We start from the raw sequence: 16,664 nt of genomic DNA on the forward strand, positions 1-16,664 counted from the left end.
TTGGTTTGGTTGATTGTTTAGATATTGCTTGATTTATAAGAGATGCATTACCTCCTAAAAATGTAAGTCAATTGAAAATTTATGACAATTAAGTGTTTACTAAAGAATAATTGTCCGACTTAAAGTTGAATTATGGGTCCCAGCTGCATTATTTCACCTCAAAAAGTGACTTTCGTAAAACAGTGAGGCACATCAATCTCCACCCGTCCTACAGTCCTTTCCAGTCAGCAGAGTCCGAGGGATGAGTTTCACATAGAAAGCCAATTAGTAAATCTCTGCGGACCCAATCAATGTGATCACAGAGCAGTCGGTGGGATCTGAGCTTTCTGAACGCCGTGAACAACTAGAGGAAATTTGTGACATGTTGATAAGCAGCGACTCAAGGCAGATAAAAGACGCTCCGCTGACGCAGTCAACAAAGCTAATCTGGAGAGTAAAACGTATTTAATTACAGCAACAGAATGACACGATTATTCAGGAACTTGTGAGTGAAGGGGGGGGGGCAAAATTAATAACGGCGCAAGTAATGCCATGTCACAGCTAATAAGGAGCAGCGGCTCTTCAACGAGCGCGCTAACAGACGTTGTCCGCAACGAGGACGGTAACAAGCAAGGGACAAAATTAGCAAAGCATAATTAAACCTAAGAAAGATGCCTGGATTCGGCTAACTGGTATACAGTGGTGAAAAAAATAACCTGAAAGTTTATTTCTAAAACAACAGGGCGCACTTGGTGTCAGGGATACTCTAACAAAAGGATATAAAAATGCTAATCGGCTCAGGCTGTTGTCACTTGAGCATAATCCCAAAGTTGTTGACGAGCTTAATCTAAGTCACATGACTAATGATACACACTCTGAGTCAGAGAAGTTTAACATCTCTACCTGTCACTACAGTTACAGTTACATAATCTTTCCCTGGAGTAAGACAAGCTTTGGTTAAGTTTTGTTCTGTTAATAATGTGTATAAAAGCCTAAAAATAAATTTATTTCATTCATTTACAGTTTAAATGAACATGTCACACACACAAATACTGCTCTTGAACAGCGTTCCTGTTTGTAACAAACTTCTTTAGGACACCAGTCAGGTAAAAAATGTGATTTGTAGCTGCAGATGGTGAATGTATTTTCAAATTTACTGGTATTTATTGATGCTTTTATTTAAACTGGAGAAAACAGTAAGCATCATTAACTGGACTTTACTGTGACAGCGATAAATCAAAATATCACGATAAATGACAAACGAGGTGATAAATGCCCACTGCTAACTCAAATATAAAGTGAGACTTTAAGATGTAAAACATATTTTTGTCAATTTTGTGAAACGAAAATGTATTTTTAAATGTGCCCAACCTTTGTTACTTTGTAACAGGGAGGCAGAAACTCTAACTTGCTGCCATTATCATGACTGCAGCGCTCCCACCACGATTAAATTATCCAATCAATATCAGACATATCAGCTGCCATTATCTGCCACAAGCAAATCGAGCATTATGGGATGCCGTTCCCCTGGCAACGGGGTTTTGCGGGAATCCCTCGTCTCCCATTGATTGGCCTGTGTTTTACAGCTGATGGTGTCAGTGCAGGTGATGGATAATCATTTCTGCACAAACATTTGTCTTTGTTTCCTACCACTGACATAATGTGCTGTGTTTCATCCACACAGTAAAATCAAAGAGCTGAAGCTCACTTTTCTTTAAGATTGAGGATAAGTTCTGCTGTTTATGTTTCTCCTTAATTCCTTGAATTCATTTAAAATCTAATTTTGATCATTAATTAAAATCTCCTTTTTATTATTATCTGATTCAAAGTGTTTCATGTCTTTTTTATATATAAATGTAAAAATGTATTTTCCAAACTCATTACGACAAACACTTAATGATTCCGGAAGCCACAACTTTACCCAATAAAAACGCAAAAAAATAAATCAATAAATAAATAATAACATCACAACTTTGTGATATTAAAAATGAAATGTTAAAAATGAAAAAAAAAATCAAAATCTAGTAAAATATGCTAAATGCTAAGAATGTGAAGAAAAACATGCACATATACAGTTTCTAAATAAATATTAACTTGCTTTCTTTGCATTATTTGAGGTTTGAAAGCGCTGCATCTTTTTCGTTGTTTTGACCATTTCTCATTTTCTGCAAATAAATACTAAATATTTGCTTGGAGTTTCAGAGTTATGTTGTCAGTAGTTCATAGAATAAAAGAACAATGTTCATTTTACTCAAACATAAACCTATAAAAAGTAAAATCAGAGAAACTGATTATTTTAAGTGGTCTCTTAATTTTCCCCAGAGCTGAATATGCAAAATTAAGAAAAGTTTTAACATCATCTAGAAATATATGTTTATAGAACTTAACTTTATTTTAACTTGTAACTAAAATACATGGACGGCTTCTTGATCAAATATTTGCCCAGCATGACTGCAATTATTTTACAAAAGTCACCATAAATCTGAATATATTTAACCTAAATGCATTTATATTGAACACCTCGATTTTTCGAGTGTATGCGCGTTTTTTCATGCGGCGGCAACAAGCTAACTTCAACCAATCGGTGCCAGAGCCCAGCACGCCAATAAGAAAGGAAACAGCGACGGCGAGATCGCATCCTGTGTGAGCGATTCAAAGAGAAGTCATCTGAGTGACGGTAAGAGTGGAAAGTGACGCAGCCAGGAAGCAGATCAGGAACTCGGCTGACCTCAAGAGAACCAGACAGAGGTTCAGAAGGTTGATCAAATCAAACTTCTTGAGTTTGGTTTGATCGTTGATAAAACTTCAAATTGAAACAGAAATATGAAAACAGGCGACGTGAAAATCTGACAGGCAGCTGGAAGGGCGCAACAAAATGGCTCTTTAAATTTAAAAAACACCACACACAAAAAAAAGTTCATCAAATAACCATGTGAACACATCGGAGTCAAAAAGCTTTGAATTTTTTATCCGCTGCTAAATAACTAAGTGCTTAATCAGAGCTCGCCATAAAAGCTATGACGAAAAAGAATTTTAATTTAAATTTTTGATGACTTTCTTTGACTTATCGGAGCGCTGTCTGAATCTGAACATTTTATGGCTCTCTGATTTCCTAGAGTTGAGAAATGCTCCCAAAACATCTTCAAAAAAATCAAATTAAATAAACTATAAACCCCAAATGTCCAACGGGAACAGTGTAAAATCGTCACCTACCTTGGCTCTGATCTGTCCGGAGGTGGACACTTTGCGGATCAGTTTGTGTGACGTCTCCTCTTGCTCTCCTTCGCTGTCTGACGACTCTTCCCCAGCTTCTCCGGACTGGAAAAAAAAGCAAAAAGAGCTGGCGTGAAGCTTAATGTGTCTGTTTGTGCACCATCATTAGTTTACCAGCTCTTACAAGGGTTGCCGCTGTCTGTTTATATGAAGTGTGTTGAGGCGTGTAATGTGTGAAGACTGTGCTGTGACTCCACCCGAGGAGCTTAAATATGCAAGAGCTGCATAGAAGCATTTACAGTAAATAGCACTTTGACCTCCGTTTGCCCATGAGGGCAAACTGGTTACGTTTTTCTTAACCTAAACCAGACAGCTCGGTGCCTGAACTCTATGTAAGCAAGGAAAACCTTCAAAAATAATTCTCTATTGTGCATTTGCCTTGATTTTAAGACAAAATACTGTCTTCTGTAAAAGATATATACGCATTTAACTTTGTATCACGCATGATTTGATAAAAAAAAAATCCCACAGCAGGAGCCCGCAGTTCCCACTCGTCATGTATACAGATTTGAGTAAACCACGACTCACAGAAATGACCCAGTAATAATACTCAATCTCATGCAATGTTATGCAAGTGCTTTGTCTGCGCTCATGAAAATTCACTTACAGCAACATGCCAGATGATTGCAACTGGAGGCAACACTGACTGAATAACCTACTTTCTGATTTATTTGGAAATTAATATGACTAATCTATGCACTCAGAGCCATGAAAGTCTATTTTAGGATTCTGACTCAATTTTTAAATATCAGTTATTACGCAGCAACAATCCTGACGCCACAGAACACAATCAGTTTCACACCTGTGATCCCAGTACCTGCACTCATTTGACATTCAAGCCACACGTGTCAAATTTCATTTTGTCACACTCAGGCTTGTGTAACATGTTTTTTTTAATATAACAGCAGATAGAAAACAGTGTGACAGTCGCTGTATCCTAAGTTATTTTTGAATGTTGTTACTTTTGTTGTTGTTTATTTCGAAAAGAGCAAAACATATCACATAATATGCCAGGGTTAGCCATGAAGGCTAGTTTGGTCTGTAGTCTGTCCAGGTACAAGCAATAAAAATTAAACATATTACAGTGTAACACAGACAGCTTAAGTTTCTTCCAATAAAAAAATAACAATAATAATAAATATAAAGCTTTTTTTATCTAAGAGGGGCATATCAAGTTACTAAATTAAAAATAATAAAAAGCTATATGGCACAAACATTCACCACAACACAAACAATACAAAGAAAAGAGAATGAAAATAAGTATAATTTTTGTGACATAAAATAACCTTTAGCCAAGATATAGAAAAGGAGAACTTCTTTTGACGTTTCAGAAACAACTAAAGTGACTTCTTTACTTTTTATTGTTCAAGTTAATTTCTTCACATTAATGTAATGTAGCCGTGGGAAAATTGCTAATAATATCAAAGAATTTTCTTTTTTGATTTTACATGTTAAAACCACTGTAATGTCAATCAATTCATATTACTGAAGAGACTGATAAGGGTCCATTTAAATGGTTTAATGGTTTTAAAAGTCTTCACATTACTGATAACAAAGAATACAATTCCAGAACCGCTGTAATGTCAGTTCATATCACTGAAGAGGCATTTAAAAACTGATAAGCGTCCATTTAAACTGTTAATAAAAGCACTTACTTTCAGACAAAAACTGTTAATTAGCCATTAGTTTCTGGCACAAAGTAAACTGGACCGACACACTCACAAAAAAAAAAGTTTTCTACTTCCTAAAATATCCACAATCTCATATTAGAATATAAAGAAACATCTGTCTAAGTAAATGCTGCAGGGTAGAACTGGTTTCCCTTTTGTTTTGGCATCTGTAAAGCAGTTGTGGTACTTGATGTTATGCATAAATTTACCAGGCTAATACAAAGAAACTAATCATTAAAGTTGTTTTCTCCCTAAAATCCTCTATCAATTTACTTCTGTATGTACTGAGAAAGGCTTTCATTCAGTCAGATCAGTGGTGGTGGGAGTACTGAAACTAAACTCAGCAGCTACAAACCAGCCGCTCCTTCCTACAGAACTGTAATGCAGAGCCTATTTTAGCAGCCCAGTGGCATATATTTAAACGGATAATTAGCACCGAGGGCCAATTTATGAGAAACTGTGGTCTACCACAGTCTGTACGCCACAGTGTAGAGTTCAGTGTCCTTTCATTTAGTCGTAGCACAGCACACACTTTCCCTGGAAAGTGGCAGCGGTTATAGGAGATAACTCTAGCTTTGCTTGCAGTGGATCTGGCCTGCAGTGAGCTTCTCATGGTGTGATAACCTTGACTAGAAATACTAGTTTCAAGGTAGGCAAAAAATTACAATAGCATCTAATTGTTTGCTTTGTTTTGTTTTGTTTTCCACTACTACAAAAATAGCATTTTAATTTTATCCAACCTGATCTTTGTGCAGAATTGCAAGTGTAGCGGTCAGCTGGTCTGCATGCTGTTAGTGGCAGTTTTAAAACCTCATAAAACTGATCAAATGATGATCCTTTAGTCTTCATCTCATGACTGTCTGTGGTTTTCATGACTGACTATTTTCAAGCATGACGTTTTTTTTTTGTCCTTCTTGTTAACAGTGGAAAAGTGCTGAAGATGTCTTTCAGCCAGCTGACTAAGTGAGGTTATACAAGGTTTTGTTCTTGGAGTGAAAAAGGAATACTAAAGCTAAATGCAGTGAACATATGAAACTTAATGTTTTAAACAAATCTATAGGTGTGACTAGACCTGGTCCAATAAACAATAAATCAATTAATCGCATGATTAAATGATTTCCATTGCATTGTTTTTATCTCTCTTTCTACCAAAACCTGGATGACAAAAGTCTTCAGTCCGGTGCTTTGGTCTGAACTAGCCAGGATAATTTTGTTTACAGAGACTTCATAATACATTTTATTTGTTGTTTCTGTTTGTTTATTTTGGATATTTAAAATGTCTTCCAGTTCCAGTGTTAAATGTTCATTAAAGTTCAAATTTACTGAATGTCAGAATGTCTTCTTGCCTTGTTATTATTATGCAATCACCTTTAAATTACTTGAAAATGGTCTCAAAACAACAATATTGTCGTTTTTCACAATAAATTCTGGGACAATGTATCATCTAGCAAAATTTATTGTGACAGGCCAACATGCAACTCAAATGAAATATGAAGCTTTTCGTACTTTTTGTTCCCAACGTTCCCTCATATGCATGTAACATCACTGTGTCCTGTAAAACTAACTTCATTTTAACTTCAGGGGTGGATTTTTTTTCTTTCCTTTTTTTTTTTTTTTGATGATGTCAAATAACCTTGTTGTTGCTTTTTATCTTCAGCTACATGTTTTTATTGTGGTTATTTACAGATTTCATCACATCCTGGGTGTCGAGAGGCAACAGCGACTTATATTTAGACATATAAAAAAAAAGAAAAAAAAAAAAAAAAAAGGTGAGTCATATTTCTCTGGGGTTGAGCAACAGATAACGCCACTGGAAAACTTCAACCTTTGAACTTGCAGTAAAAAAAAAATTGCGAGCATTTGATGATGCTTATAAATTTAGCTGTGCATGTTGAATGAGATTGTATGAGAACCACCACATGTAACACTTGTATCTTTCAACCTTTGTAAGAGTTGGTAACTCATTTAGGTTCCAGTAAGGTTCACGTTTTGTGACTGATTTATTCGTTTTCCTGTCGGGGAACATCGCTTGTCCAAAACTGAGCGCCGGTGTGTTCTCAAGTGGTTGTCACGATATGATAATCCTGAGTAAAACTCATAGCTTCTCTATCTCAAAGTAATTACGCAAGGATGTAAATAAAAATGCACAACATGCTATTATTACTTTTATTTAAAATAAGTAGGGCAACAACAAATCTTTCTGTTGCTAAAATAACACAAACGATTATGTTTTTGTTGGTATTCATTACATTTTGTTGTTTCAATCTGTAAACTAAGGCAAACACATTAAAAAATCAGTATTAATTTACAATCAAAGGCGCTTGTTACACCAAATTCATCCCTTTTTGTCAAACTGCTCTTTAAAGAACAATGCGATGAGTAGCTCTGGGATGTTACTCACAGATTGCGAGCTGCAGATTTAGTTTGTCTTTAGTTTTTATGCCATTATGTCCATCTTATGTCCATAGAATCTGTCTTTCATGTAAGTGAAATAAAAGTGTAGGAGTAATTGGCATTCCAGAGCAACAGGTAGGGGAGGGGCAGGTGCAACGCTACACACCTTCTGATACCATTTGTCACTTTTTAATATGTCTAATTCTTCTAGTAGTGTCAATCCAACATGAAGGTTGCTAGCCTTTACCTGGTTATTTTAAAACACAAAAATGGTGGAAAAGAACATTTGACCGATCTAGAAACCACAGCGATCAAATCTTTACACGAAGCCTAAAAACAAAAGTAAACACTCACAATATGAGTCCTTTCAGAATCAGCTTGGGGTGATCCCAGGGACTCTCCAGGCTCCGCCACATACAGGACGTTGGGGTTCAGCTTGGATGCCATGGCCAGTTAGCAGGAAGTAGAACAGGTGAGAGGACAGGAAGACGTAGACGGCTGTGAGAAGTTCTAGATAAAAGAGGAGAAAGAGGAGGGGGGGAAAGAGAGGGAGTTTGGAGAGGTGAAAGCTAGGGACAGAAGGCTTCAGGGTTGTCCTTTAGCAGATCTCTCTCTATGCAGGTCCAACTCTGGGAAAAGATGGAGGGATGAATTATTGATTAGAAGAAAACAGCTCTGTTTTTTTTTTTGTTTTTTTTTCCTAAAAGCAACTGAGTGCTCTAAGGTTCTCAAAGTTGGGCACACACAAACAGCAATCTGTTCTGTCTGTGTGTGTATTATAGCTTTAAACGCTGTGACCCTCTGCTTTTGCACTCTATCAGGCATATTCACTTCTTTTTCTCGGTTCCTCTTTATTCTGTCTGACTTTGTGTGGAAAAATCACTGGGTATATTTTTAAAAACAACCGTCGACGCAGAGCGGCTTTAAGGTGGCGGGGCAGTTTGTGCAGGCTGATAGTGATGGAAGTACCGCGGCTGACGACAGTAAACGGGCTAATGATGATTAACATCACCTTAGGCAATATTGCAGGAGGATACAGCAACGCGAAACCGAGGCCGATGAGATAACGGGGGACTCCGCGTGCCTCGGAACATTTTGCACGCGCTTGGACACTTAAATTTAAACAGCGTGGGTTGTGTTTTTTTGTTTTTTTGTTTGTTTTTTGTTTCCTTTTTTCTTTTCAGTAAAATGCAAAAATTATCAATTAAGTATGTCGGCTTGTTGCGTGGGTGCGTGCGTGCAAGTCGCGCGTGGGTTTCCTTGATTACGATGTGGCCACGTTCTTCCAAAGGACCTGTCTGCATCTCACCTCACCCCCCGCCCCCGGTGACACCGGACCTGACCACTCAAGACCTGAAAGCACATTTCCTACATGTATATGTGAACAAATGAGAATGAAGGCAAAAACGCGAGAGAGCGGACAGTGGTTTGTTTTATACAGACATGTATTTTACACATTTATTAACAATAATAAACAGCAGCGAATGTACAACAGGCGCTTCATCATTCATTCCGTGAATAAGCTCACATCCGACACTTATTTAACTCCTGGGTACATTCGCTTCAGCTGGCTCAGCTGTCATAAGAGCGAAAGCATTCATAAGCGACCTGTGTGCGGCCACCCCCTCCGCACAAACATAGCCCCTCCGCGCCGATAACAGCAGAATTAAGACAGAAAGAAAAAACGAGGCTGCCGCTTACCTCCGGACTGCACTCAGCGGTGACTCTCCTGCCCCCGTTGCCCGGCCTGGGTGCCTCGTCAGCCGGCGTTGGGAGTAGTGCTCGCGGCCGGCGGTCAGCAGGAGCGTGCGGCTCTCTCTGGTGGTGCTCGCCTTGCAGAGAGAGACGCGGTCATACGCATAGCGTCGGAGCGGCTCTGAATCAGGTAGGAAGAGGAGGGAGAGAAGCAGAGAGGGAGGGAGGCGGGAGATAGAAAGAGAGAGAGAAAAAGAAGAAGAGAGAGAGGAAGAGCGAGAAAGAGAGAGAGAGATGTGAAAGCGGCCGTGTCGAGTCGCCTCGGAACGCTGTACCGAGGTTAAACGGAGAGCAAACCACGCGAGCACGCAGACACGATAGGCGCGTGCAAGACAGAGGTAGAGCGCGAGGACCCAAACAGCCCGCAAAATACCGTACTGTGTCTGTATACACCCGATGAGCTTTTCCTTCTTGTGTCGCGTCACAACAAAGTTCATTGTATTTGATGGGGTTTCTTATTGATAGACCAACACAATGTAGTAAATAATTGTTAAGTTTATAGAAAAAAACATGATTTTCTACGTGTTCAATGTGTGTTGTTATACACACCTCTCCACCTCTTTTCTCTTTACCCAGTGCTGTGGTGATGGCAGCATCATGCTGTTGGGGTATTTTGTCTTCAGGAAAGCTGGTTAAATACACTGGGGTGGAGGTTCATTTTGTCTGCCTTCCAAGTTCTTCAAATTGATTTAAAAAAAAGGTTTGTTGTCAAATGTTTGTGCTAGTGATGGTTTGTGATGCAAACATTAGGTAATCAAAGGTCAACCAGTAGCTCCATATTGCCTAAGTCAGATGTAATGTGGCAGCTATGTTGTTTACTGTTTAACAACTACTTTTACTTTTTTTAAAATATATATTTTACAAATTATGATGCAAATGCAAACATTCTTGTGGCACAAACTAGCTCTTATGAAGCACAGGTTTGTCAGATTTTAACATGCTTTCCAAGGGTGAGGGAGAGTGTCAGCCACTGTGGCCATACAGGAGTGATGCAGCTTTTGTCATGCCCAAGGTTCTTGACTCAAGTGTAAGACTTTAAAGGTGTTTTCACGCCTGACTGTCCGGTAGACTTGGTTTGATTGGAGACCAAAATTGAAACATTTGTTACATTTTCAGCAGGTGCGGTTCGCTTTCACACCGCACTGTGTAAAATAATCCAGACCCTTTCAAATACCTGTTGGTCCCCCTCACCTGTGGTGGCGCTGCATCGAGGAAAAAACATGAGAACCATTGAAGCTGATGTGAGCATACATCCTCTCTTCCTCCTTGGCAAAATATAAACAAAATTGGACCAGCGTTAGATTTTAGAAGTGGTAGGACTTTTCTTCGTGAAAGGACTATGACTCCCTCTACCACTAGAGATGAGTTTGTTTTGGTCGTGTTTGCCCAGAATGCCCAGAGCTGCTTTGCACACATGCATTCAAACTGCGATAACCAAACTACGACCCTTGTAGGCAGACCAGGGTTCACTTTTTTGGTCCACATCAGAATTCAATCCCTCAATCTCAATTCCCCAAACGAACCAGACTTTCTAGGCACTAAAACTGGAGTTTGATTAAAGTGAACTAAATAGGGCTGGTGTGAATGCATCCTAAGTATCTTAGTGTGTTATCCTGAATGATGGTAAGATGGAGCCGGAGATGGACAGAGGGCTTAGTCTCCAGTCAGGCATTTCTCCATTGTTGTGAAAAAAGACCTGACACATCAGGAAGGGAAGCCCTTGATTTATGGTTGGTAAACATTCCAACTCTAAGCTACGGTCATAAGATATGGACCACGACCGAAAGAGCAAGATCCCTGGTTAAAAGCAGTACAAATTAGCTTCCTTTGTGGTGTGGCTGGACAGGGTGGAGAGTTTCATCTTCCAAGGGGAAATGGCAGAGCAGCTACTCCTCCGAGTTAAAAGGGGTCTACTGTAGTGGGACCCAGTGGCCATCAGGATGCCTACTGGGTCCCTGGGTTTTCTGCACCTGTCCATTTGGGTGGATACCCTGGGGAATAACCACACACCATATATGGATTATATATCCTTCTGGGTATTTCTGGGTTTCCCTCTTGGACCTGTTATCCCCACAACCCAATACTGGATAAGTGGATGGACAGATGAGCGGGCAAGTGGTAAGACTCTTATTAAAATCACAGATTAAATTTGACTAAGTTAAAGAACCATATTGGTGTTTAATAGAATCTGGACAAAATGTGATCCCATCAGGTTAAAGATCTTTCATCCAAATTGGATTATTTTACCTCTGAGAGAGATTTTAATACAATTTTTGTGGTTTTTACCTACTTCTGTAGAATGGGTTTTATCAGGTTAGCTGGTCTGAGTGGTTTATTGAGGGTAAGGGGTCATCTGAAGGAGGAAACTGCCAAGGGCACCATTCATTCAAGAACCACCACTGTCGTAGATCGCAACAGTGGATCATTGCATAAAAGATTTATATCCACAATTAAATAAATCAATGAACTCATTGACACTTGAATTAACTGACTTAGCTGTGTGGCTTATTGATGGAAAAAACAATCTTCCCTTGGGCCAATTTAACAGCTTTTTGTTGCTTTCAGTCCTAATAAATGAGCTCTGGGTGCAAAATAAATTGTGTATGTTCAGAGCTCAGTTTCCTTTAAAGCACTTTCAGATTGTCATGACTGATTTATAGTCCAATGCCATGGAGTTCAGCAGAGGCACATGTAATATTTTTGGGGGTGAGAGTGTTTTGCTAACTGCTGTATTTCTGCTTGACATTTGGGAATGCATTGACAGGTCCAAACAAATTTAGTTTTGATTTATGCAACTTTTTTTTTTTTACGGTTTGAAGTTCTCACAGGGTCATGTTATTGTTGTCTTTATTGAATGAGTCTAAAAAAAACCTTAACTTTATAGTACATTTCTGGCAGAAAAGGACAATAATATTATTTATTAAAGAATACATACATTTTTAAATTTCATGTCTCAAAAATGAGAAGGTTATGAGCACAAAAAGAAGCACAGTGGTCACGTGGATGAAAAAGAGTCATAATTTTCTGAATATTTTTCAAAGAAATACTTGAAGCAAGTGGTTTTCAGATGTATTTCTTTAATCTGATGCCTCTAAGTAATCCCAAAGTGATCAAGTTCTGCAAATAGGCGATTTTGGAAGGTTTTATTGTGCAACACTGAGCACATTTATGTGACCGTAAAAAGTGACCTTTGAGTCTGCTTCGAGTAGGCGCAGACCTTTCATCTCCCGTGGCAACCATTCAGCCGTGCAAAACATTTGGGGGGACCGAGCACCACCTCCTCCTCAGAGCTGCACTTTCCAAGTTTCCAAACTTTCACCATACGGAACACCCTTCTCCCACGACTCCCTCACCCAGCTCCTTCAAACTAGCCAGCAGCAATTAGCAAACACCCAGTGGAGCCGTGCATCTGCTCAGCTCATTATACGAGCCACTTCTCAGTGAAACGCTGGTAAAAACTTTGTTAAAGGGATAACAGAGGTGTTCTGTAGTGATGACTTCCTGAAGGTGGAGTTTCAGAAAGAACCATTTTTAAAGAGACAGGACCCAATTTCAAGACATTAAACTACAAAGTCAAATTTCTTTTAAGTCATATACACATATAGAACATTTTATAACTGAAGGTAAATATTATTTGATTGTGCCATTAAGTGGTACTATGTGGCTGGAAAACATGTAATACTGCCCCTTTAACTACAAACGTTTCCTTTGTATCCCCTTGTCCATGCTGAAGTAAGCCATCACCAAAGCATGTTGCTGCCACTACCATTTTTCCACAATGTTTTTCTGTTGGCTGATTATTTGATTATCTGATTATTTACTATGGGATTTGTAGATAATTATCCTTTCTCCATGCTAAGTTCTTGATGTATGAGGTTGAAGAAGAGTCAGTGAGTTGAATTCATGAATTCCATTTATTAATACCAAGACACAGCTGGTCCATAGCTCATGCTATCCTTGAGGGCTAGCAGGACAAAATGGCATCAAGCAACAGTTTGTAATTCTACTTGTAAGCCTCTATCTAAGCTATGTCCTATAGATGGTGTTCCCTAGTGTGTCATATCCTCTAACTTTAGCTCTGAGGGTGTTTCCTAACATGTCATTTAGCTTTAGCTAGTGATGGCTCGTGATGGTGCAACTAGCCAAAAGAGAAGGAAAACACAGAATTAGTTATTCTCAACAGATTATACTTAGGTGATGTCTGCACTGAATTATATGTAGGAGCACCAGGATAAAAAGGGTAGTGTTAGTATTTGTGACATTTTTCTTAAAACATTTATTTTAATCCTTACACTGTTTTGTGATGGTCTTTTACATAAAAACCCTAACATGTGCCTCAAACGTGACAATATGCCAAATAAAATAAAATAAAATAAATAAATAAAATAAAAGTTGAAGTGCTCTCAGTGAGGGGATGCACACTGTTCAAGGAGACCCTGCAGCTACTTTCGACCTATAGCCAGCGCGACATTCCTCTCGCAGGCAGCAACACATCTGCCTTTGCTCCAGACGCTGTCCAGACACGTTTCCCAAAACCCGCTTTTCCGCGCTCCGTCAGTCGGCACTTTGCTTCCATCTCGTTTCTCGAGTCGTCAGCCGATCGGAGGCGAAGTTAGAGCTCGGCTGAACAAAGCTGCGTTTTTTTAGGGCGCACAGTCTAATAAAGAGCTCGAGCTCCGAGAGAGAGGCGTCTGCATTAATGAGGCTCGCGCTAACGCAAGGACACAGGCCGCCACAAACACATGTAGCAACACGGCAATCATGCTGGCACCACTCACTGCAATAGTAATTTGTTTACTGTTGATTAAATATTCATGGGGAATTAACCGTGAGCCTGCCAACAACCACTTGATTTACGCTCTGTATGTGCGCGCGCGTGTGTGTCCCTTTTATAAGCAATAGTGATTCTTTTTTTTTTTTAAACTCTCCAAAATTAATGAGATTACTCTACTTATATCCTTACATTCAGCACAGGAAAGGTAGATAAGTGCGTACTAAAAGCATTCCCTTCGCACCTGATGATTCCCCCTTGATAATAATCAGGTGATGGTGTTATTGTGATCATCCGTTTCCTCCGGTTGCCCTTGACAACAGTGAGAGAGAGAGAGAGAGAGAGAGAGAGAGAGAGAGAGAGAGAGAGAGAAAGAAAGAGATAAGAGAGGGAGGAAAATGAACAAGAACATTAACAAAGAAGACGTGTTACGATGAATTTCTTCTTATTGATAACAAATTCTCTAAAACAGGAGAATTGAGTTTGATGCATCATCTGATGTATGTGGGGGAAAAAGAGCCCCAAACCCACTCTATATTCTCCTTGAAATGTAAAACTTATAATACTCATGCCTTGCATACTTTTGCATATTTTTTCATTTTGCAACCACGAATCTCATTTGTATTCTATTGGGATTTTATGTGACAGATAAAGCAGTGCATAATTGTGAAGAGAACAAGGAAAAGTGTGTTGTGCATCTCAAAAGGCATCTTTCCTTGCAGTCATACAGCTGCAAGTCTTAAAAACACACTAGGGCTGAATTGTTTGAACACAGGGTGTTTGGCGCACCTTAGATTTATCAAAAAGAATCAGAAGGCCTTAAATTGTCTTACATTTGTTAAAGAAAAATAAATTAGCCTTAATACTCACAAGTTTTACATTTTGTCATGGCAGAACTATTTAATCTTATATAATCTAATGCAGGATTTTTTTCGCTGGACTTTTCTATCAGGCAAAAGTTAGATATCTTCACTCACTGCGTTCTGTGACTCAAGGCGGTTAAAACTACCAGTAACAAGCTGCTAACATGCTAGTTAGCAAGCAAACAAACAAGTCATTAGCAGCTAGCAAATAGTTCTCTTAGATTTATCAAAAATAATCAGAAGGCAGGTAGGTAGCTAACTGCAAATGGCTTTATTTGCTAACTAACACAAAAACAAGCCATTGACACCTAGTGTATGGCTTATTAGCAGCTAGGATATGGCATTCAAAGCAAACAAAAAAGGTCATTAGCAGTTAGCTTCTGGCTCTTTTCCCGACAGCATATGGCTCTGTAGCTAGCCAGCTACCTTTCTAGCCACATTCCATGTGAGAATCCCAAAGCTGCTGCCAAGACCCACTGCAAAGGACACCCAGAAATGAAAAGAAACCCAGAAATTTCAGTTTTTGTCACCTTTTCATGTCGTGACACAGGTCTTCAAATTTGCTCCCAATAGTCTTAAAAAAGGTCTTAAAAGGTCTTAAATTTGAGCCGTACAAACCCTGGAAACATCAATTTCAAATATTGCCTCATATTATCTGTTAGATTTAGATCTGGACTTTAACTTAATTATAACACATGGATATCCTCTAATCTGGACCAGAAGTCTCCAGTCCTCCATCGCCATGTCCTCCTGCATTTTGGATTCGTCCCCGCTCCAGCACACCGTTCCCTGTATTTAATCTATCTTCAAATCAATTCTGACCAGCATCTGTGGAGACAAGAGTTCTGCCGGCACTATGTATAGGTGGGGAAAATGTGTTCAAGGTGATGCACACTGTTAGTTTTTAGCTTTTTGTTCACGAATTAGAGGAAAATTACAAATAGTTTTAATTCTGCTTCACTGTGATGTCCTAGTTTGTCTACCACAACAACCCCAATAGATATTGTTGGATTTCGCGGCTGTGACATCACAATGTGTGTCTCTTTGGTAAAGATTACAGAGTTTATAATGAATATTTCACTGTTGGCGTTTCTCCCCTTGAAAAGGTGCTTTGAAATGATTTAGATAAATACGGGCTAATGTCTCCATGGTGTAAAAAATTGTTCAGGAAATAAAGACAAAGCAATAAAGATGCCTGTCTCTCTCTGTCACACACACCCACACATGCGCGCGCACACACACACACACACACACAGACACACGTACTTACTTCATGCTCTCCCTGGGAGCTCTGCGCAGGCTGTCAAATTTCCTCTCTTCCTCATCCAACTGTTGCACAGCGTGAGCAGAAACCGGAGCCGAGCAATGAAAGAAACTTAGAACTGAGAGATAATTAGTGTCTCTGTGTTTCATATCAAACCAAGGGCAAATTACCGCGCTGCCATAATCATCATGCAAACACAAACCTATCGTCCCACACACACCCTGTGTTAATCCTTCACTACCAGAATGCCAGAATATTTATTTATTCTGTCATAATGTATCCAATATAATAATCGGGGAATAGCCTTATTAAATTATCTGGACAAGAAATATTAGTTCCTTTAAAATTCCAGTATGTGGCTTTAATAAATATGGATTTTTAAAAAAAATATTTGTTAAACTGTTGCCATGTCATGGGAGATATAACCTGTGAAAAGATTGATGTCCTCCACTTCTTCCCTGAGCTGCCGGAAGACATCAACCACTCTCAAGCAAAAACAACCAATCAGAGCCAGGAGGAGGGTCTTAGCGCTGACAATCAACGTGCTAAATGTGCTAACGGCGGAGGAACAACTTATCGTTAAAGGAAAGTCACTGGTGGTCATGCTAACTAGCCATAGGGGATGAGAGGAAGAAACACCAGCAGCAGCCACACAATATCGTGATTGACAGCACTAAGCTCCGCCTCCTGGCTTT

The 16,664-nt window shown here is 39.2% G+C and overlaps 1 protein-coding gene across 1 annotated transcript in view; it reads right to left on the minus strand.

Moving 5' to 3' along the window:
• Positions 1–9,322, minus strand: part of LOC106926941 (diacylglycerol kinase delta) — a 75,607-nt gene extending 66,285 nt beyond the window's left edge. The window contains exons 1-3 of the mRNA XM_088015827.1: positions 9,018–9,322; positions 7,671–7,945; positions 3,193–3,297 (exon numbers count right to left, since the gene is read on the minus strand). Of these exons, the coding sequence (XP_087871953.1) occupies positions 3,193–3,297; positions 7,671–7,763 (198 nt within the window). The 5' untranslated portion in view covers positions 7,764–7,945; positions 9,018–9,322. The remainder of the gene's footprint in view (positions 1–3,192; positions 3,298–7,670; positions 7,946–9,017) is intronic.
• Between the last annotated feature and the right edge of the window lie 7,342 nt (positions 9,323–16,664).

The sequence above is a fragment of the Poecilia mexicana genome, unplaced genomic scaffold (genome assembly GCF_051168715.1).
Source record: "Poecilia mexicana isolate PSO_F unplaced genomic scaffold, ASM5116871v1 scaffold_18, whole genome shotgun sequence".
NCBI classification, from domain to species: Eukaryota; Metazoa; Chordata; class Actinopteri; order Cyprinodontiformes; family Poeciliidae; genus Poecilia; species Poecilia mexicana.